The sequence below is a fragment of the Suillus plorans genome (assembly GCF_016647745.1).
Source record: "Suillus plorans strain S12 chromosome Unknown HD556scaffold_1, whole genome shotgun sequence".
Taxonomy (NCBI): Eukaryota; Fungi; Basidiomycota; class Agaricomycetes; order Boletales; family Suillaceae; genus Suillus; species Suillus plorans.
The window spans coordinates 612,679-634,953 of NW_024537385.1; the positions used below are offsets into that span (position 1 = coordinate 612,679).

The 22,275-nt window shown below is 48.6% G+C and overlaps 5 protein-coding genes across 5 annotated transcripts; 3 read left to right on the forward strand and 2 right to left on the reverse strand.

Moving 5' to 3' along the window:
- The first annotated feature begins 278 nt into the window (after nt 1-278).
- HD556DRAFT_1316676 (P-loop containing nucleoside triphosphate hydrolase protein) lies at nt 279-3,919 on the forward strand. Its single transcript, XM_041301160.1, has 24 exons — nt 279-690; nt 750-801; nt 858-929; nt 981-1,007; nt 1,064-1,158; nt 1,208-1,266; nt 1,317-1,405; nt 1,453-1,693; nt 1,745-1,805; nt 1,854-1,890; nt 1,953-2,056; nt 2,109-2,129; nt 2,180-2,239; nt 2,295-2,425; nt 2,479-2,516; nt 2,567-2,613; nt 2,668-2,829; nt 2,892-2,960; nt 3,009-3,149; nt 3,199-3,295; nt 3,343-3,366; nt 3,416-3,511; nt 3,562-3,621; nt 3,674-3,919. The coding sequence occupies exons 1-24, from the start codon at nt 335-337 to the stop codon at nt 3,707-3,709; spliced, it is 2,175 nt and encodes a 724-aa protein (XP_041167595.1). The 5' UTR covers nt 279-334; the 3' UTR covers nt 3,710-3,919.
- On the forward strand, nt 3,909-9,298 carry HD556DRAFT_1316686 (DNA topoisomerase). Its single transcript, XM_041301161.1, has 17 exons — nt 3,909-4,159; nt 4,212-4,445; nt 4,499-4,681; nt 4,734-5,673; nt 5,722-5,815; nt 5,864-6,179; nt 6,234-6,347; nt 6,397-6,501; nt 6,551-6,715; nt 6,767-6,952; nt 7,001-7,346; nt 7,394-7,674; nt 7,728-7,964; nt 8,021-8,329; nt 8,379-8,495; nt 8,548-8,759; nt 8,808-9,298. The coding sequence occupies exons 1-17, from the start codon at nt 3,941-3,943 to the stop codon at nt 9,145-9,147; spliced, it is 4,398 nt and encodes a 1,465-aa protein (XP_041167596.1). The 5' UTR covers nt 3,909-3,940; the 3' UTR covers nt 9,148-9,298.
- Nucleotides 9,299-9,656: 358 nt separating this feature from the next.
- On the forward strand, nt 9,657-15,417 carry HD556DRAFT_1223721 (uncharacterized protein; the record flags this gene model as incomplete). Its single annotated transcript, XM_041296906.1, has 6 exons — nt 9,657-10,205; nt 10,253-10,369; nt 10,421-11,179; nt 11,232-14,345; nt 14,395-14,892; nt 14,947-15,417. 6 exons carry the CDS (start codon nt 9,657-9,659, stop codon nt 15,415-15,417), a joined length of 5,508 nt encoding a protein of 1,835 aa, XP_041167597.1.
- A 405-nt stretch (nt 15,418-15,822) lies between these two features.
- On the reverse strand, nt 15,823-18,156 carry HD556DRAFT_1316701 (uncharacterized protein). The gene is made up of 11 exons (XM_041301162.1): nt 17,845-18,156; nt 17,724-17,771; nt 17,565-17,672; nt 17,420-17,515; nt 17,288-17,370; nt 17,066-17,230; nt 16,876-17,009; nt 16,717-16,830; nt 16,563-16,666; nt 16,327-16,503; nt 15,823-16,275 (listed from the first exon to the last, which is right to left on the reverse strand). The coding sequence occupies exons 1-11, from the start codon at nt 17,949-17,951 to the stop codon at nt 16,197-16,199; spliced, it is 1,215 nt and encodes a 404-aa protein (XP_041167598.1). The 5' UTR covers nt 17,952-18,156; the 3' UTR covers nt 15,823-16,196.
- On the reverse strand, nt 18,157-20,782 carry HD556DRAFT_1316706 (P-loop containing nucleoside triphosphate hydrolase protein). Its single transcript, XM_041301163.1, has 10 exons — nt 20,594-20,782; nt 20,429-20,539; nt 20,297-20,374; nt 20,178-20,246; nt 19,685-20,114; nt 19,309-19,629; nt 19,132-19,247; nt 18,927-19,074; nt 18,538-18,878; nt 18,157-18,484 (listed from the first exon to the last, which is right to left on the reverse strand). Exons 1-10 carry the CDS (start codon nt 20,697-20,699, stop codon nt 18,261-18,263), a joined length of 1,944 nt encoding a protein of 647 aa, XP_041167599.1. The 5' UTR covers nt 20,700-20,782; the 3' UTR covers nt 18,157-18,260.
- Between the last annotated feature and the right edge of the window lie 1,493 nt (nt 20,783-22,275).

Below are 22,275 nucleotides of genomic sequence, written 5' to 3' on the forward strand. Positions count from 1 at the left end.
TCAAACATGATGCAGGATGGCGTAAGTAACAATGTAATATCACGTAGCACGACGGGTCACGGGCTCGTTCCACATCTATGTGATTTGTGAAGATTCATCGAACTCGTTGAGGCAGAAGAAAAGGGCCGCATCATGCCCAAGTAAGTGCAAACAGGGATCTTGGGGACTTGGAGCAGCAGTGGGTGTCACCTTTAAAGCTTTGAAAGTTGTTTGAACCGGTGTGTGTATACTATGGCGCAGGCTAGTAGCACATTCTATATTTGGCCATCTAGTCAGTAGTACATCTCTTCCTGTCAGGACTCAGCATCTTTTTATCTTATACTAGCGAAGAACGATGGCCTCTGTAGAGATTGCAGAAGAAATACGCTCCATCTTCCCTGGTACGGAAGAACTCATCGTGCAGTATCTTTCAGGTTATCTAGTTGATGACGCTGGTGAAGAGGAGGATGTTCTTCAGGTGGCCAATGACATTCTGGATTCATTGGGTATGAGTCATCCAGACGACGTCAAGAGGTTGATGGCGCGCCTCCGGGATCTCCTTGCTGAGCAGCTGAGTGCACGAGCGAGAAATAGCGGTCGACCAAAGCTGATGAAGCTTGACAAAGTTATGGACATGAGCAAGGTCGGTGCTATGTCGAATACCATTGGGCTTGGAGAAGGTGTAGACCTTGAAAGCATCAATAAGGGAAAGTGAGCCTATACTTTTTCATCGTTATACCTGCCTCGAACTCAGTGATGCTCCTCCACAGAGCATCCAGGGTAGATGTAAAAAAGCTTGAGAAACAGGAAGCCAAACTCAAGGTAAGCACAGACGGCTATCTACGTCATATGGTCATGATGTTATGGCGGCTTTTCAGGCCAAGATCGAGAAACGCGCTCGTCGTGACCTCTACGAAGGATCCAAACTTCTTGATCAGCACCGCAAGCAGGTCAGTTGAAATATTTATCTCCCTAAATCATTTTGATCATGGGATTGGCAGCAAAATTATGAAGAGATGTTCATGAAGGTGATTCACTTGTGTTTGCTTCTCTCAATTTGATCATTCACAACACCTTATTTCAGATTAACCCCTTGGAAGCGGCAAATGCTGCCAAAAACAAGAGCAAAGATATACATCTGCCCTCAATTGACGTCAATTTTGGTTCCAATCGTATACTGTGTGTTTCACTTTTGATTGCTGTTACTTGTTCTTAGGTATCCCCTTAGTTCAGGAGCAAGCCTTACATTGGCGTATGGTCGTCGGTATGGGCTCATAGGTCGCAATGGTACGCTTTATACTTGATCACCTATCGGCACGACTGTACGATTTCATCAGGTGTCGGAAAGTCCACCCTTTTGAAGCATATCGCCATGCGGGAAGTACCTATTCCCGCGCATATTACCATATTGTTCGTAGAACAGGAGGTAAGTCACTGTGTTCTAATATGAGCCTGTGCATGAACTCGGTATAGATTGTTGGGGATGATACAACCGCTCTCGATTCCGTTCTTAAAGCCGACGTCTGGAGAGATCACCTGTTGAAGGAGGAAGGTTCTTTGAATGCCCGCCTGGCTACTCTGGAAAAGGAAGGTGACGATAAACGGTTTGAGGATGCTAGGGAGGAGGCTTCATCAAGATTGGCGGAAGTGCACGCTCGTTTAAGTGATATGGATGCAGAGAGTGGTCCTTCGAGGGCAGCCACTCTTCTCGCAGGTATGTTGATGTTTTTATGTCAAATAATAGGTTATGATACGAAGTCTTCAGGGCTGGGTTTCAGCGAGGCAGACCAATCTAAGCCTACAAGAACATTCAGTGGAGGTTGGAGGTAAGTCAAATCAATGGGTCATGGCAATGTCTGATATCTCGGGCTCAGAATGCGACTCGCACTAGCACGTGCACTGTTTGTGAAGGTGCGTTGTTCAAGTCCTGATTGTTTAATACCGAGGTCTGAAGCACGTGCAATTGGATGTAGCCTGCTCTTCTTTTGCTCGATGAGCCTTCAAATCACATCGATCTAAATGCACTAGCTTGGTTAGAAGATTACCTTCAAACATGGCCCGGGACGTTGCTTGTTGTGTCAGTTGAGCGGGCGTACGAGTTGATATTATTTTTCTCACACTTTCGACAGATCTCACGATCGTGCATTCTTGTGAGTGTGCAGCAATCTTCGTTTTACGCCTAAAATACGATTGTCTGCAGAGATGCTGTTGCGACTGATATCGTGCACCAGCATTCTGGTAGACTAGACTATTATAAAGGGTTCGTCTCATTCATTCCCAGACGGGCGTAATTTCTTACAACAGTCAATTCGCAGGAATTTCACCCAGTTCTACTCAACGAAGTCTGAACGGGACCGCAATATGCGAAAAGAATACGAAACACAAATGGATTATCGGAAGCACCTACAGGCTTTCATTGACAAGTGGAGATATAATGCAGCCAGAGGTAGGAATATGAACTCAGCAGTTGCTATGATTTTCCAACACGTTTTTGTATAGCTTCGCAGGCACAGATGAGAATTAAAATGTTGGAAAAGGTGGGCGTGTTGCACGACTTCGTTGTAACCCTTGACCGACCGTTTTGTAGCTCCCTGACTTAGAGCCTCCAGAGGAAGAAGAGGGTGAAACTTTCAAGTGCGGCAAATCATTCTTGTTCCAAGTGCAGCAGAATGACATTCTGGCAATTAGATTCCCCGAAGCAGAGAAGATATCGCCACCATTGCTCCAATTGTCTGAGGTCACTTTTGGGTATACACCTGAAAACCTTCTCCTCCAAGGAATCAACATCGATGTAGGGTTGGATTCGCGAATAGCTATTGTTGGCGCGAACGGAGCTGGAAAATCAACCCTGTAAGCGGTCCTACGTCCCTCGAAAAGCTGTAATACAACTAAAAATTGGTCGCAATACGTAGTATTAAACTCCTCACTGCGGAGCTTAGACCCTTGAGTGGCGACTTGAATCGGAATGGTCGTCTGCGGATGTGAGTCGTCACTGCGTTTGATTCATCACCTGCTTACTTGCTTTGTAGAGGATATTTTTCACAACATCATGTTGATACACTCGATCCTGCGATGTCTCCTGTACAGTTTCTAGCCTCTAGATTCCCAGGAAAGACAGAACAAGAATATCGAGGCCACCTAGGCAATTTCCAGATCAGTGGAATGACGGGGTGCGCAAACTTCTTATGATCTACTTGCAGTTTGTTTCAAGGACGACAGGCTCCAGCTTATTGGCACACTTTCTGGAGGTCAGAAGTCTCGTGTCGCGTTTGCTGCCTTATCATTGCAAAATCCTCATATATTGTTATTGGATGAGGCGAGTACAGAAGATTACGGTTTATTGTTACTGCTAATACCTACCAGCCTACTAACCACTTAGATATCGAGGTACAGCGCATATACATATTTCTCCACTTCTACTGACAGTTCAATGAAGGGTCTGGATGCGCTGATGGCGGCGTTGAGCACTTGGAATGGCGGAGTGATTGTTATCTCTCACGACGAGCGATTCATCACCACAGTTGCAAAGGAGGTAAGCACATGCAAGTTGTTGTATCTTGGCTGCTGTCTAAGTCTGTCTAGCTATGGGTGTGCGCTGATCATATAGTGACCAAGTTCAAGGGTGACGTACAAGCATATAAGGTTTGCACAGTATTATATAGGCCAAGATCATACATTAATATTCCGGTCACAGAGCATCATTGTGAGCAACATAAAAGCTCGGCCATGATGGTAGATTGTGTATGTAGTATGGTGATCCTGATCTCACGTCGCTCAATCTATTCCAAATATTCGAGAAATGAGACGAATCGAAGGTCATTGAATGTCAGTTCCGAGTCGTTGCCATTTCACTCGGCTTTTATACGAATCAGACAACTGTTCCTTATGTAAAGTTTCAAAATTTGCGGGGTTATTTTATCTTCACTTCCCCCAACCCAAGAATCTTTGCTTGTGTCAAAAAATGAGCTTGTGGTTCCGTGGTGGTCACGTGCTGACGCGTTTGGCGGAAACCGTGACGCGACCGCGTTTCGTTCCTATTATTGTTAGCTTTATCCAACACCAACGATTGCGACCGGGCGACTCATTTTCCACAATGAGCTCTTCAGAAGGGGAGAGTTTTGACCTCGGAAACGTCTCAGGTACAGAGAGCGAGGACTATGCTCCTCCCATCAAGAAGACAGTGAGTCGTACTTGATAAATTGTAAAGGGTGCAACTCAGTGCCACTTTGCAGACGAAAGCACCAGCAAAGAAGACCATCGCGACGAAACCCACATCAAAACCTCCTGCAAAACCCAAGGCTGTACCTAAGAAGAAGGTACTGGTGGATAAGGACGACAATGCTGACCGCAGCGCACCGGAGGTCGATGAAGTCGTCGATTCAGGCAATGAGAGTGCAGAGTCATTCAAACCCAAGGCACTAGCCCCGCCAAAGAAGAGCAAGACAGCATCAGAAACTTACACCAAAGTACGCATGTTGGAACGTTAGCGATCCATTGCTAACAACAAGAAACCTGGCAGTTATCTCAACTGGAGCATATTCTAAAACGCCCTGATTCCTATATTGGAAGTGTCGAGACAATTACAGTGCCAATGTGGACGTATGACTCGGAGAACAAGCGCATGGTTCATAGAGAGGTCAAATATGTCCCGGGCTTCTTCAAAATTGTGGACGAAATTCTTGTCAATGCTGCAGATAACAAGGTGTGGTGTGCAACTCCAGTGTCTTACTTGCATTGCTAACTAACTGCCATAGATCAACGACCCTAGCATGGATACCATTAAAGTGAACATTGATGTTGAACTGGGTGTCATCTCTGTCTACAACAATGGCAAGGGCATTCCCATCGAGATGCACTCGCGAGAGAAAATGTACATCCCTGAGTTGATCTTCGGTCACTTACTCTCCTCTTCCAACTATGATGATGACGAGAAGAAGCTCACCGGTGGCCGTAATGGTTATGGTGCCAAGCTTGCCAACATCTATTCTCATGAATTCACCGTCGACACTGCAGACAAAAACACTAGCCAGAAGTACAAGCAGACATGGACGAACAATATGGGCAAGGTCGGCGCTGCAAAGATCACCAAAAACGGAAAGGGCGAGGAGTACACGAAAGTCACCTTTAGGCCGGACTTGAAGCGTTTTGGCATGCAGACCATCGATGAAGATACCTTGTCTTTACTCAAGCGGCGCGTGTACGATCTCGCCGGCACAGTCAAGGACGTGAAGGTTTTCCTGAACGACGAGCGTCTGAAGATCAAGAACTTCAAGCAGTACGTTGAGTTGTACCTTAACTCTGCTGCGGCAGAGGCTGCAGAGACGTCAGGAGGGGCGGCGCAAGGAAAGCCAGCCGTAATATATGAGCAGATTGGCCCGCGGTGGGAGGTAGCGTTCGCCGTATCAGATGGTACATTCCAGCAGGTCTCTTTCGCCAACTCCATCGCAACTACGAAGGGCGGTACGCATGTCAACCACATGGCAGACCAGATTGCAAAGAACCTCATCGCTGCCATCGGGAAGAAAAACAAAGGTGCGACAGTGAAGCCTGCACAGGTCAAGAACCACATGTGGATCTTTGTCAACGCTCTCATTGAGAACCCGACATTCGACAGTCAGACGAAGGAGACGTTGACATTAACTGCCTCTAAGTTCGGCACGAAGCCTGCATTGTCTGAAGAGTTCATGAAGAAAGGTATGTTGCTCGTGGAGTCGCATGTTTTGGACTCACATCCTCGTTCAGTTCAGAAATCAACGATTATTGATCACGTTCTTAACTGGGCAAAGTTCAAGGCTGACCAGCAGATCAAGAAAACTGATGGAAGCAAGCGCAACAGGTGAGAGAGGTTTTGTGCGATAAATATTGATCTAACGATGTTATGCAGATTGACTGGAATGACAAAACTCGCCGACGCCAACAATGCGGGCACGAAACAAGCTGAAAAATGTACATTAATTTTAACCGAGGGTGACTCTGCGAAAGCTTTGGCTGTGGCCGGACTGGGTGTTGTTGGTCGTGATAATTTCGGCGTCTTCCCGCTCCGCGGAAAGTTGCTCAACGTCCGGGAAGCCAAGCATGACCAGATCATGAAGAACGAAGAAATCCAGAACATCAAGAAGATTATGGGTCTCCAGCACAACAAGGAGTACAGCAATGTCAGCAGTTTGCGTTATGGACGCTTGATGATCATGACGGATCAGGTCGGCCCTCTTATTGAATCAGTCTTTAATGACAGGATAACACTTTGCGCGCAGGATCATGATGGATCTCACATCAAAGGTCTGCTGATCAATTTCTTGGATCATTTCTACCCGTCGTTATTGAAGTTGCCGAACTTCTTGGTTGAGTTTGTGACACCTATCGTGAGGGTAGGCAGCCTTCTTTGGGATATGTCTTCATCTGCTCATGTGCGCGAAGGTTACGAAAGGGAATCAACGGATGGATTTCTTCACTATCCCAGAGTACGAGCAGTGGCTGGAGGATACCCCCGATGCTCACAAGTGGGACTCGAAGTACTACAAGGTCTCTTCTACTTCAATGGCAATTTCTGCCCTTCTTACACGCGATTCAGGGTCTTGGAACAAGCAAGGACTCTGACGCTCGCTACTACTTCAGCAACATGGCTAAGCACATGATCCCTTTTGCGACAACGCAAGACGGCGACAGGGCACTGATTGACCTTGCTTTCAGCAAGAAGAAAGCTGATGATCGAAAGGAATGGCTCCGCCAGTTCAAGGTGAATGAGTATCGAAGAGTATTCTATCACATACTCATCCGTGCCGCATAGCCTGGAACATACCTCGACCATGATATGGACGAGATTCCCTATTCGGATTTCATCAACCGAGAGTTGATCCTGTTCTCTATGGCAGATAACGTTCGTTCTATACCGTCGGTAGCGGATGGCCTCAAGCCTGGCCAGCGTAAAGTCATCTGGGGTTGCTTCAAGCGTAAACTGAAGAAGGAAGTCAAGGTATGTACACCATTCCACACACTCAATAAACTCTGATTGTCTCTGTAGGTTGCGCAACTCGTAGGTTACGTCTCCGAGGTCGCCGCATACCATCACGGTGAAGTGAGTTTGACTATGACCATCGTGAACTTGGCCCAGGACTACGTTGGTAGCAATAACTTGAACTTGCTCCTGCCCAATGGTCAGTACGGTACGCGTGACCAGGGCGGTAAAGACCATGCTTCGGCTCGTTATATCTTTACCGAGCTGTCGGCCTTGAGCCGCGCTGTGTTCAACCCCGCAGATGCTCCCTTGTTGACGTACCTGAAGGAAGACAACGACTGGATTGAACCTGAGTACTACATGCCTGTCATCCCACTTATCCTAGTGAACGGCGCTGAGGGTATTGGAACTGGTGAGCAAAACAACCAAGTATTTTCTGCGACCTGACTGTTCTATCAGGTTGGAGCACGACAATTCCCTGCTACAACCCTGCTGATATCGTGGATAATTTGCGTCGCTTGATGGCGGGCGAAGAGATGGTCCCGATGATGCCTTGGTGGCGTGGCTTCAAAGGTACAATCAAGAAAGTCGGTGACCATAAGTATGACGTCACTGGTATCGTCCGTAAAATCAATGACACCACCGTCGAGGTTACGGAGCTCCCGATTCACAAGTGGACTCAAAGCTACAAGGCTGAGCTCGAGGCCATGATTGGTGAGAAAGGTGATGGCGTTATCAAGGTGACCACACATCTAGGCGTCGTCTTGTGCTTTCAATAAAGTATGAGCAACAGGACTACAAGGAACACCACGACAACGTGAACATCCACTTCGTGATTAGCATGGCTGCAAAGGACCTCGAGAAGGCTGAGGAACAGGGTCTCACGGAGTTCTTCAAGCTTACGTCTAAGATCAATACAAGCAACATGATGGCGTTCAATTTCGAGGGGAAGATTCAGAAGTACGCCTCCCCTGAGGAGATCATCGAGGAGTTTTACCCGCAAAGGCTTGCATACTACCAGAAGCGAAAGGCAAGCGATTCTCAAGAATTCAGGGGTTGAAATGCTTATGTTCTTTTGTTACGCAGGATTACCTTGCGAATGAACTGCAAACACAATTTGAACGCCTCTCGAACCAGGCACGGTTCGTGAAGATGATTGTGGACAAGGAACTTGTCGTGTCAAATCGGAAAAAGAACGATCTTATGGCTGAACTGCGCAGACTGAAGTTCCGACCATTCCCGAAAGTGACGAAGGCGAAGGCTGCTGGCGAGACAGAGGATGTTGTCCGGCCCGAAGATGAAGAGGATGAGGTGGAAGAGACTGTCAAAGATGTTGGTACTACTGACTACGACTACTTGCTTGGTATGGCCATCTGGAGCTTGACGAAGGAGAAGGTGCGTATATCAGTGTCTTCATTGTGTTTTCATTCTGAGTATCATCTAGATCGACAGACTCATGCAACAAGCGGCAGACAAGGATACTGAACTTCTTGCTCTTCTCGAGCGCAGTCCCAATGATCTCTGGAATGAGGACCTGGATACTTTCCTGAAGGAGTGGGAAGTAAGTTCACCTTGCTGTTGCCCAGACCACGAGATTGAGTGTCCCATGTCAGAAATCATGTCAGGAGTTTGAGAATAAGTCTTTACTCGACGCCAACGGTAAGAAGATCAAGAAGAAGCAAGCAACGCTCGAACACCGCAAGTCATTATCTGGACGGAAGAAAGTGAAAGCAGACTCTGATTCAGAGTTTGAGATGGTCCCAGCTACACAGGCGAAGGGCAAGGGCAAAGCTAAAGCTAAGGAGGAACCTCTCAAACGGAAAAGGTAGCTTCTTTTTCGGCAAAAGGAATCAACTAATAATCATTTGTTAAGTACCAAGGTAGAGGAGGACAGTGATGAAGACTACATCAAGCCTGCGGCGAAGAAAACGAAGACTGCTCAGGCCCCGGTGACCGACTTCTTCGACAAGAAACCACCTGGCCCCTCAGAGCCTAAAAAGCCTGTCGCCCGAAAACCTTCGAACAAGCCGGCTCCTGCAAAGAAAGCTGTAGCCAAGAAGGAGAGCGATGACGAGATCATCATCGCGAGCGACTCGGATGCTCCACCCGCACCGCCGAAGCGACCTGCACGACCAAAGACCAAGAAGTATATTGAGATAGAGTCAGATTCTGTTTCAGAGACGGAAGATGTGTCTATGTTTGAGGAAGACTGAGTTTACGATCGAGATACCTATAGCTTGCATTTTTCTTCACTTTATGTATGACTTGTCGTCGGGTCTTAACCTTGCAACTCTAAGATAAATCCGGGGCAAAGCCACGTGGTTATATAACGGATGTAATTCTCTTGATGTTTCGTTTTGATTGTTCCTTGTCGTTCACGCGTTCACGTCTGACTGTCAGACTTCCAGCGTAGCCTAAGGGCAGTAGTGTGCGCGTCTCCTGCGTATGTTTTGGTTTCAAGATACCCAGAGGAAGATTCTTAGAGCGTGCAAAGCTCAGTCTACTGTTGTTACTGAAGTACTAACACTCAGCGCCAATTTGTTCAGCGTCTCTGCAGAAATATAATTTCTGCGTAATGGATTCGCATCCGCATCAACCGCCACCTAGGCTTAGCATACCTCCAATGCTTACCATGCAGCAGCCTTTTGACGGCAGGCAACCTATGTTTTCACCTGTTCTTCCTACCGCTCTCCAGCATAGTTTTCATCCTCCACCCTACTTTATGAATGGTCCTCCGCTTCAAACACCTATGCAATCCTTTTTTTCTCATCAACCACCTCCTGCTCCCGCTCGTCCCACCTACGCGAATCATCAAGGGCATGCAAGCATATCTCATTTTCCCGGTTATCCACCTCCGAGTGCCATTCCCATGACTCCCTTGGGTTCTGCTTTTCCGCCGCAGATGGGCCCGCCATTTGGACAACCATTTATTCCTCGGAATAGAAGAACTCCAAGTGTTAGCATAGGTGGACCGCCAAAAGCACCTCTGGGAGGACCAGGGCGTAAGCACAGCCCTTTGCCTCCTCCACATGCTGCACCCACTCCAGCCCCAAAGGGGAAGAAGGTTGTCGTAAATATACCGGTGGAGACAATCCCCGGCGATGTCGCAGAATTGTCAACGCGTCCGCCATGGGCACGAACGCCGGTAGTTGCAACGAACGCAGAAGAGCCAGAGGTTATTGCGCCTGAGATAACCTCAATTGAGCTCTATCCACCAGATTCATGGCGGCAAGACATCCCTGACACAGTGGATGTGTTTCTTCCTGGCAAGGTGCGCAAGCCTCAGCTTCTCCAACACAGCGTTTGACACTTCCACAGGCTGCGTGGGACGCTATAAAGCTGAATGTTATCGAACAGAAGCTTGAGAGGTTGGGTGTAGAGAGAGGTTCAGGGGGTACCCTTCCTATCCATGCTCCTCATGCGCGCGCATCATCAGTATGTATCTTTTTTATCTCACATATCAAATTTCCTTACGGCGTGTCTAAGATTTCATCTCCTGCCGACCCATCCCTGTTGCACTTCAAGTTGAATAAATTGCAGCAGTCACAGGCTGCATCTTCACTGAATTCTCTGTCACATTCGCCTCAGCCACAATTCAATTTATCTCCCTCTCCACATCAACTTCCTCCTCGATTCCAAAATAGGCATGGCCATAGTCTGTCTCTTGCACACCCTCCGCTCCACGAAAATTTCTACATTCCAAGCGCATCATTCAATCCTTTTGGGCCGAACGCCATCCTCGGTTCCGACAGCATCGAAACAAACTTATCTACCGAGCCATTCCCGGTTCCTATTGAAGGTATTCATGCTCCACAAGGCCGCGTTCCAGTTTCTGTCCCATCTCTTATTCCTCCCGGTATCTCTCGCGGGAGCAGTCGTCCTGATTTCATACGCGGGTTTGGCCTTGACATCCCGGAAGAGGAAGAGCCTCCAGAGGAAGTACCCGCTGACACAGACGACAATGCTGTAATTGATATCGAAGGACTTGATGGTCAAGATTCAGGGAGAGATGCGACGACAGTTGCGCTGAGCAGGTTGCATTCGAGACACGTGTCACGACTATCGGCTGCGCTATCGTTGCGGTCGGTCGGTGGTGTCACGGAAGGTACTATGTCTGAAGTCAAGTTGGCGCCCATCCGGAGTCCGGTTGGCAACCCAGGTATTGATGACCTTGACAAAGAGGCAGTCGGAGAGTGGACGGGATCGGAGGACATGCATGCAGATAAGGAACAATCAGACGACGAGGTATGTGTTACGGTTTCTGCGCTATTTACCCACAAGTTTGACAAACTTGAAGGAGAGCATTGGCGAGTGGTCTAATCCCTCAGACGAAGAGCGGGCTCGTCAAAATCGGGTGCAACGCCGTATTTTGCGCCAAAGGAAACATGAAGCTGAGAAACCCAGACGTCTCCCCAACTTTCCTGTTCCCCCGGGTGGCGGACTGGGCATGTCTTTACGTGGTGACTACGATATTGTCTCGAATCCAAGCGAGGAGGATCACCGAGTAGACCTGCACACGGCATTCCTCGGCGTGGATCCGGCAGATTTCCCAGTTAGACCGTTATCGGCATCCACAACTGGAAGGCGACCTCTCCCCCCTGTCCCCCACTCCCGTGGACAATCAGGACAATACTCAGTGCATGACCCCGCCCTCGCTCACTCGCGCAATATCTCTGAGCAACTTGACGTCCACGACGAAGGACCGGCCCCCATCCCACAGCCATCTTCGTCTGGGGCGCTCAATCCACACGCGAAGCCTTTCGTATTTGGTTCAGCCAGGCAGTCTGGTTCATGGTCCCTCGAGGTGGCACCAGTGCAAGTTCCTACTCTTAGCCATACACGCATTCCGTCCCTCGGAAAGCCACTCAATGCGGCTGCACAAGAGTTCAAGCCCACAGGGTTCACATTCCGTCCGCCACCTGGGGTGCCTCGTATGGCTTTCCCCTCACCTGAGCCTTCGCGGCCTCTGCCGTTCCCGCCGGTACGTGCTCAACAAGGACGAGAGAAAAGGCAGCGTCGTGGATCCCGCTCATCATTTGATGAGGATGGGGATGGCAGTGGCAAGGAGAATATGGCCTCATTTAGATTCCCTGCACTTGGCGAGACTCCGCGTAGTCGTCGTTCTGCTCCTACATCGCCATGGACGTTGGGATCCAGAGATTTTAACACAAGTGCTGGGCCACTGCAACCTCTCACGTTTTCTGGATTCTCTACTCTCGCCTTGCCTGACGAGGATGGAGTACAGGAGATCGAGATACCTGGACACGCACGGACAACCGACAACTTCGGATCACCCCAGAACGATGACTTTCTTGGCATTCCAAGCACGTTCCCATCGATTGCGCCTACCAGGCTGAAACGCGCGCCTATCCCTTTAGATTTCAAGAATCCCACCCCCAGTAATACATTGCCTGCTGGTGTCTTCAAAGCTCTGGTGGGTGATGAGAAGACTCGCCGTACTGTGCGCTCTCGGCTGAGTTCCCGCGAGATATTCGAGCACTCGCAACGGCCATCTCTCGACGATCTTGCAACGCCCGCCATCTCGATGTTACAGCAGCGTTCGCAATCGGGGCTTGTCACTGACCCTGGCCTTCAACGACAACCCTTCGAGTCTCCTGACATATTTACGCCTGCTATCAAGCGTCGCTCCTCGTTGCCTGCATTGCATAGTGCTCACAACTCTCACACCTCGGAGCTTTCAAATGTTTCTATTCCAGCCCTCAACCTCACGAAGCGTCTCGAGGCGCAAGCTTTAGAGGATAAGATTGAAGCATCATTGACCCAGAAATTCCAAGCGCTCAGCGCTGAGCTCGCCCAGGCCAAAATATCGACAAGTGGACCGTCCATCAGCCCTGCCATAGAGGATATGATCACGGAGGTTGTCGGCTTGTTCCGTACCCAGTTGCAGGAGTCTGCTGCTCGTGGCCTCGACGACAGCCAGATGGACGCTCGTGGCGAACTCGACCTTGCGGTCATCCGCGATGTGGTACAACGAGGTCAAGCAGAGGGTCTGCTGTTGATACAGACAGAGTTGCGTGAGCTCGTGAAGCACCTCGAGCAAGCTGGAGCTACGGGATCATCAACGGATGTTGTTGCCGCTCTGGAACTGTCGAAGAAGAACACGCAGGTCATTCTTGACAACATTGGGCAGCTGTCGTCACAAATCGATAAACACTCTGGTCCTTTCGCAGACAAGCCTGAACGGCTATCCTTGATTAGTGATCTCATGGCTGCTCTGGCGCCCACCTTCAAGGCCTTGCAACCTGAAGCTGTTGACTATAATGCCCTCACCACTCAGCTCAGTCAAGCCGTCAAGCCAAACATCGAACAGTTGATTGACCTCGCAGCTGACAAGCGGGAGACCGCTGGGTTGATCGTGGACAGCATCATACCCCTGCTGCCCAAGGTGACGCTGGATACGAATGAGGTGATCGCCAAAATCACTGCTGAAGTTCGCCGTATCATTGCCCCTATCGACGCGCATGAAATCAAGGAACAAGTAGCTGATCTAGTGGTGGAGCGTCTGGACTCTCGTCTTGCTGTTCGCGACAAGGCCTTCAACGTCGAAGTCGTTTCAGGCAAAGTCACAGAGGGAGTCTCTGGCCTGCTGCACTCCATCAATAATGTGGTTCCCAAACTAGATGCGCTGAGTGAGACTCAGCAACTCCTAGTCCAAAAGAGCGACGAAATTGCCTCAAAACACACTGATCTCCACGCCGTTGTCGTCGGCTTCCCTGCTCAACTTGATGATATCAAGTGCGCTGTACAGTTAAGTAGTCAAGAGCTGCAAGCTCAAGCATCGTCGCAGAGCAATGAAGAAGTCATATCGGCTATTCACCGGTTGGAGGTTGCCATCAACTCCCTAGCTAGCACTCATCTCCCCTCTTCGACACAAAACGACAAGCTCCTCTCGATGCACAAGTCCCTCCGCGAGGATCTCTCTGAACGCATGAATGCGCTACCTGAGGCGTTACATGTAGCTGTTAGCGTCCTTCAAACCGCTCATGCTGAGTTCGCAGTCTCTAGAGACGCTTCAAAAAGAGACCAGGAAGAGATTCGTAAACTCAAGGCAGCAAATACTGACCATCAGGTACAGCTAGCGAAGGCCCGTGGAGCCCATGGCCAGGTTCGTGTGGAGAGAGACAACCTCGCCGAACGCCTCAAGGATGTTGAGTCTGAGAGAGACAAGCTTCGTGCTCAGGTTGAAGAACTCCAGGGTACTATCAAAACTCAGAGTACAGATATTGCTGCCATCGGGTCTCGGAATTCTGAACTAGAGGGAGCGCTTTCCCAAAGCCTTGCACGCCTCAAAACTTCGGATGTTGCAACACATGCCAATCAGGAGCGCATCAGCGAGTTGGAGAAGGCGAACAAGGAGGCATTGGCTGAGCAAGCCAGCCTCAATTCCAAGGTACATCGCTCTTTTTGTTGGCATCGTTCGCCGTCTGATGGTACGGCAGGTCGGGGAATTGGATGCATCAGTGAAGTTTGTAACACAAGAGAAGGCCTTGGCTGTGCATACTCTTCAACTCCTCCAGAAAGAGCACGAGCATCTACTTTCACAACAGAGCCATTGGGACGAGCTCCATCGCGCAAGTGAGCAAATTGGCACGCTCACTACCCTTATGAGCCAGTCTGGCAATGAGGAACTTACGGAACTCCGACGCACGAGTCGTCTCCTCGAAAGTGAGCACGCAGCGCTTTTGAAGCGCTTCAGGGACCAAGAACACAAAATTTCCAACGCTGAACGCACGGCAATCGCCGCCAGACAGAACCTGACTCAAGCCCAACAGCGATCCTCTGAGTGGGAGAATCGCGCGAAAGAGTATGAAGATAACTTGGAGATGACACGTACTAGGCTTGACGAGGTGGAGCAAGCTCATGCTCAACTTGATGCGGATTATTCCTTTGCAAAGCTTCAACTGGAAGAAAAGGAAGCAGAGGACCGCTTGGTTAAGGTGGGAATTACAGTAGTCCCGCGCGCTACATCCTGATTGATGTCTGATTTGCAGGACCGAGAGCAAAAGTTACGCGATCAGGTTGCAAATTTTGAAGCTCAAGTCGCTCGACTTGAGACTGACCTTTCGAAGGCCAAGGCGACTCCAACCCCATCCATAGTGTCCTCGTATATCAAAATTGAGCATACAGATGTACCCTCTCGTCCTGATTCGCGTTCAAGTACCGTCTTTTCTGGGGACAGATCAAGTACACCAGTCGCGCAGATGAATGGCTCTTACCGACCTCGTAGTGATACTCCTCCCCAATCATCTCCGTCCGTTCGGGATTCAATGCATGCGCCCCGTAGATTTCCCCAACTTGGTTCTGCAGCAGTACCTGCCACTCCCAAGCCCAGGCGACCCATCGGATCATATCGACCTCAATCTGTGGTCTCGTTCACTTCTCAGTGCTCTTCGCGGTCAGTCGCATCCCCGACACCAAGTACAGTCTCAATCGTACCGGATGACGATGGCTGGTACTCGTAACTCGTTCGATACAATCCTCACTTGTTCAACCTCATGATATCCTGATCTAGCCGATAGCCTTGCTTTTTGGCCCTAGTCTTGCCGCATTTCCTTTTCTATATACTCATTCATTTTCACATCTGGTACTCATTGGATCCATCGGCGTATATATATATACCCTTCAATTTTTGCTACAGGTATTATCGTTGGGCCAGAGTTGCAAAATCTGAGGACCTCATTTTCATATCTCAATAACTACCACACATTAAGACAAAATAATTACATGGAATTATAGCTACGTGTGTCATAGCTATAGAAAGCTCTAGTTGACAGCAGAACGAAAGGTGTCTAAAAGATGCTGCCAAAGGGATGCCGACGCAAGATGTTAAGAAACAATAGATATTGTCAATAACAACCACAACTCGGCTCTATTCTCATCGGAAACATGCTCAGAAGGTAAGGGTAGGTATAGTGTATGTGAAAAAAAAATGAAATTCTTTGGTTAGAAACTTTATCTTCCCCTGACTATTCTATGTGAAACAGGTGACTTCGAGTGATGGATTTAAAGCCATACATGTTCCTCATACTTATTTTTTTATAAAAAAATACAATGCTACGTTATTGCGTGAGCTATGAAGCGTTTTGCAACTCTCTACAATTTTGCAACTCTGGCCCAACGATAGTACAATCCAACGGGATGCGCATTATGTTACAACTGCGTGGGATAAGATGTAAATGTGATGTGAGACACAAACAAAGCAAAAGCAGATAAACGTCAACATGAAAAGGTATATGACAGGTCAACGCGATTCTGCCTTGGGAGGCCATATCCAGGTTTGCACTGCATCTATAGCTTCAGAAGAATCATCTCGAGGGATCCTATGAGAGGCATCAGCAGAGGTCATGCAGAAGCGTGCAAGATGGCATTACTTGAGTTTAGGCTCCCACCGTCCGTCGTGTCTCTCGAAGTAGCGAGGAACAAATTTCTCGCCGCTCTCCTCTCGTTTGCGGCGCAATTCGCGTTGGGCATCTTCCACTGCGCTCTTGGCTTCTGTGGCACGTTCCATATTCCTCTCCTCGATAGCCTGCGTAAGGTCTTTCCATAGGCTGTAGATCCGGGTACCATCATCAGCACATATCCAATCAGTCAATTAAAACACGTTCACCGTCGTGATTCGTATGGTTCTTGTTGTTCTATGTCCGGTACATATTTCGGTGCTATGTTTTGTCCATCTTTCGCAGCGTCAAATAGTACGCGTTTGCTCCCACTCTGAAATTAAATCAGGAAGCTGCTACTGAGAAGACAGTTCTTTGGCGGACCTTGATGCTCTTAAATTCCATGACATGACTCCACCGCCCTGACACCTCGCCTGTGTCTGAGTTTCCTCGACGTACACGTCCGGCTATTGCGTTATATGTCCCAGAGAAGAAGCCCTGAGATAGTGTTAGACAATAATCGTCAGAAAGCCGCGCAGTGACCTTTGTTTTGAACTCTAAATCACAGAAGAGTTTATTCTTCTGGTTCTTCACTATACACGTGTCGCCCAGCTCCAGCACCATCTTGCCGAATAGAATCCCCCTTGCATACATATTAGGCATCGTTACTACGTACTCTGCCATGCACAGTCAGTAACGGCATGTCTGCGCATAATAGCCTGGAACTACACACCGCCATCGTCTGGAACGCCCATAAGTGTGATTCTGTTCTCACCCTCCATGGTGGTGGAGACGCTATTACCAAGGAATTTAGATTTGGGTCTGAGCTCCCCGACGATGCAGACGCGATTTGCAGGGGAAATGTAGAAGAATGCGGAGATAGGTGGGTGGTGTGATACTAAAGAATGGACTAGTGAGCGCCAGCATGCATTCGTCGGCTACACGAGCGACGTACCTTGCTCAGCGACAAAGAAACCTTGTGTACCATTCGGGTAGTCATATCTACAACGAAAGAACTCTCCAAGAACGGGATTGTATCTGCGCTCGCTAACCAAGGGCTGCTGATGCAAAATGGACGGAGACTTACGGTTTCTTTACGCCCTTGGGCTTGATATGCCAACCAGCGAGGTAATACTGAAGGATGCGAGTAAATCGCTCTTCTGGATCGTCGCAATTCTCAGCACTGGGCAGGGGGTTATGCCTGAGATCGGGAAAGGTAACAGTGTACTCGCCCGAATATGAGATCCGGGTGCGACATGAAGTCCGTGATGCGTTCGAGCATACTTCGGGGCTCAAGCACAAACGTAGGAAAGGTCACTTTAGACAGGTCCATCCCAACTCTTGTCTAGGTGTCAGAACCGAAGCCTTGACACGTAGCACACAGCACGCACCTGAGCTGCGATATCAGCGAAAGAATGACGGATCCCTCATTCTCGTCTCTACAAGCAGAATCAGTATCGGAGACGATCATGGGTATATGTAAGAATGAGTGAGTAAAGAAGAATGACGGACAGGATTGAAGTATCGTCAGGTTCTGTGTCTTCTGGCGCCCTATCATCCACGGAGAGACCGCGTGCCCTCTTGATATGGGATCCAGCCTGGCTGAAAAGGCCCATCATGGTCGATTGGCACGAAAGATTAGACGCTGACTGAGAACGATTTTACTATGGGCCTTGCTGTGTCCCTGATTTGCTGCGTTTGGCTCGGAGATGATGGCCTGGCCGCAAAAACGATGATGATGAAACACGCGTCACAATTCAGAATTTGTTGCCGAAGTGACTACACTAGTGGAGTTGCCGCTCGCTGCTTATCAGATTTGTCAAAGCTCGGAAATCGACATGCACAGTTGCTGCACAGTTGCCTTGCATTATGTAAAAACTAGATGGACATTCCCATGAAAAGCACCCAGTTGCCCTTCCCCAGCACTATTAAAACACTATCTTCGTGGGCGCAGCAGTTATATCATCTCGGAAGAAAGCCCCATATGCCGCATGCCCCTTCTTCTTGATTGTCATCGGGAACTGTTTCAGATTGTCTGCCTGCGCATCAAACCCGCCTTCGCGAAGTACGCGTGCAAGCTCGCCGGCCAATGCTCGCTCGTGATTTTCTCCGGTGAAAAAGGTAATAGATTTACCGGAGCGTCCACCACGACCTGAGTGGGTTGGGCTCGTCAGACTCTGCAGAAACGATTGAATCGATACGTACCCGTACGTCCGATTCGGTGGATGTAATCTTCAAGTGTCAACGGAAAGGTGTAATTTATCACGGCTCCAACATTGGGAATATCTAACCCCCGTGCAGCAACATCCGTGGCCACCAGTAAACCCGTTTCCCCGGTCTTGAATTTTTCCAGAGCGTCCATGCGTGCAGTTTGTGACATGTCTCCATGTAATGCACCGACGTCGTAACCTGCGCGCCTCAGCGATTGCTCAATACGTGTTGCCTCTTTCTTATAGAGCGCAAAAATCAGGATGCGCGCCTCATCAGAGCCTTTGCGTGATGTTTTTTTATGTGACAAATCTTTGAGGCGTTTAAGAAGCCGATTGCTACCGAATAATGAGAAAAGATTAACAGAAAGACTGAGAGACACAAACTCTTTTTCACGGGGGTCATTAAATACTTCAACAACTTGCTCAACGCGACTGTTCGCTGTGAGATCATCGCTTCCAACGGTGACTCGAACAGGATTGTGCTGGAAAGAACTTGCCAACCGACGAACTGCTTCAGGCCATGTTGCACTGACTGAGATTGGAATCAATAATAAGTGGAAGCGCGAAATAGAATGGAGGAAGTGCTTACACATCATGGTCTGGCGCCCCTCCCCTTGAATAGTGTATGAAATAATTTTCGTGATATCATTTTCGAATCCCTTATCCAACATTCGATCAGCCTCATCTAGCACGAGATAATTCACTCTGCACAATTCCCAAGCAATACTTGAGATGTCGATGTCCCGTTGATGAATAACAAGCTCACCTGCTGAGGTCGCAGACACCATCGTTAACTAAGTCGATTATGCGTCCGGGCGTTCCTACAACAATTCTGGTGATCTTCCCATCCGTATTTCCATTTGCCAGTGCTTTGACCTGTGGGTCCTTCGGGACACCACCGAACACTGCGACACTAGCAATACCAAATGGTGCGCCCAGCGCAGAGAGTGCGTCATGAGTCTGGATCGCAAGCTCGCGTGTCGGGGCGACGACAAGTACGGAGATCGTGCTTTCTTTCTTCTTAGGCTTTCTGGGTGAAGCTATGAGCTGTGCGAGGGCAGGTATTCCAAATGCCAGAGTCTTCCCGCTGTATCCAAACATAAGCATTAAGGTGCAATGGTAAGCAAAACTGCAAATTCTACCTCCCCGTCTCCGCGATACCTACTACGTCCTTCCCTTTGAGCGCAGGCGGCCATGTACACGCCTGTATTGGAGTAGGCTCATTGAAGCCAGTAAATGCGCTACGTAGGCCATCCGGTATATCGAGCTGGTCGAACGATATTACAGGTACGACGGCATCACTGTTTGTCTGAGTACTGATGGTGATATTGTGCTTTTCAAGAAAGGCTTCCCCTTCGGCAGGAGAACATAGTTTTGTTGAGGGCTGTGAGGATGGGGTAGCTGACGACGGTTGTTGGGAAGTCATAGTAGCGTCGGCAGATGGGGTTTCGGCTTCGCGATCGTGCTTTTTCTTTTTGTGCTTCTTGGAGGGGCTAGGTTTGTCCGCTGAATCTATTTCTTGCGCGCCATCACGCTTGCGCTTTTTGAGCTTTTTTGAAGTTCTTTCACCATCTAGTGTTAGGTATGTAAGGACGGAGGAACGCCTGAGTGTACATTGATCCTGATTGATCTCACCAGGAATTGAATCTGCATCACCTGAGGCTTCAGTGTGGACTTTGTGTTTCTTTTTCTTGTCCTTGGGCTCTGGGTGACATTACTTCATAAATTCGAGAGGATGAAAAAAGTATACTAACCAGATGGCACATCAACAGCAATCTCAATGGCAGACTCCTCGACGTTAGAAACAGACTTCTTCTTGTTCTTGACACGTCCTGTGAAAATGCTTAACTGTGCAGGCCATACCATGATGCATCCAGGACACATACCTTCTGGAGGATCTACATCCATCTTAGCACCCTCTGAAACAGCAGTAATAAGCTCGGGATCATGATTTTCTTGGTGTTTCTTCTTCTTGTGTTCTTTGTCCTTCTTTTCAGCTGGCTTGTCGTGACAGGTCAGGAGGGGTACAGGTTGTAATGAACTATGCAGACCTCTGGGCTCGTCGCTGGCAGGATCCGCAGACTTTTTAGCCTTTTTCTGCTTCTTGTCCTTCTTGGACCTTTTGAGCTCTTCCTGGGGTATTATATCCTTGGACATAGTCCTGTCTAGATCTATGGAAGTAAATGAAGAGAGCTGGTTATTTTGTGTCCCACGCTTGACTATCAAAAACTTAAACTCGGACAAGTCAAGGCTAGCAGTGTACTAACTGACACCCATCACTTACTCTCCTTTTATCGCGGTGTTCACGAAAATTAGGTTTGTGCTCACTGCAGGTCTTTCCAGCTAGGAAGTTTCCATAGCTCTCATTCCATCCTGGCAAACCCAGCATGGCATAATTATTACTTGAAGTCACGAAGTTTAAATTGCGACGGCTTTCCGACAGATGCCCGTTTCATAATGGACATTTAGTGCACTGAGAAGTGTAATATTCATGTCGTCATATTTCCCCTACACAAGGCAGGAAGAAGGCGTTCCTTCGTTCGCATCTCAAGCCACGTCGGACGAGCAAATTCTCTGATCGTCAGTCGCCGAAGTCAGTAACACGTGATAGGACGCGTCGCGGTCGGGCATATAAATCTCACTCGAGCTCGATGTTCCATATGCATACTCTTGGCTAGATATATGATGTATTCACTCTGGGCGAGCATATCCGTCATGTATCTCAGTAAGTTTCGCTTGTACTTTATGTGCTACGTATAATTCCGCTAGTTATAGGCGATGTACACTGGTTGCCAGTTGGATATATACCACGAATATCTACCAAAGAAGGATGCTCCCAATTAAGCTGTAGGAGGCTGTAGGGAGGTCAATGTTGAGGGCCGGAACCTTGAATCCTTCCCCTCCAAGAAGATCAAGATCACACGATGTCAACGCCTGGAACCACGTCAATATCCCCGCACCATCCCACTGCCGAAACACGAATGTCAGAAATTTCTCAATCCAGGTGTTGTGCCGAGTGATAGCAACTTACTTCCATCCATAGATGTGCCTGACTCCATTCTTAAGCGCCATCTGCCTTGCAACTCGAGTCTTGACTCTTTCGGCATGTTCTCAAACGGTCGCCAGGCTCAAAAGAGCATCCGCGTGCTAATCTGCCAGAGACAGGAACAGGAACGTACCGCCCTCAGTGTCGCTACCTGTCATTGTGAAGAGAATATGCAGACTCAAAGGGACGCAACCATCACAGCTCACCGAATCTGGACCCGCGATGGTAGCTGATGACGAGCCTGAATGAACGCCAGTGACCCCGGTGTCACTATGCCTTTCTACACAGTGCGACTGTCAGAACCTGTCAGTCTGGGCCACGCCTTCGTTGCGATCCCCACGCTTGACATTCAATATCCTGTGCTTTCTTTGGCTGGCGAGGGTGAAATGTTTGCGGTTACTCAACTGAATAGCGACCTTAGAAGCAACATTTTCTCTGATCGCTCTATCGGTGAACAGCATACTTTCATGATTTTTAACACGGGACGCAAGTTCCTACATGGTATCTCGACTCAGCCTCCTATTCTCCATGCGATTTCTGATTCATGGATGGGCAACATCTTTGCCAATGAACGAGACCCATATAAACCTCCAATCGCATCTGATATTTCGATCTTTGACGATGTGGAAGTCAAACCCATTTATATTTGCATTCTGACTTGCGAATTATTTTCGGACACGACCCTAT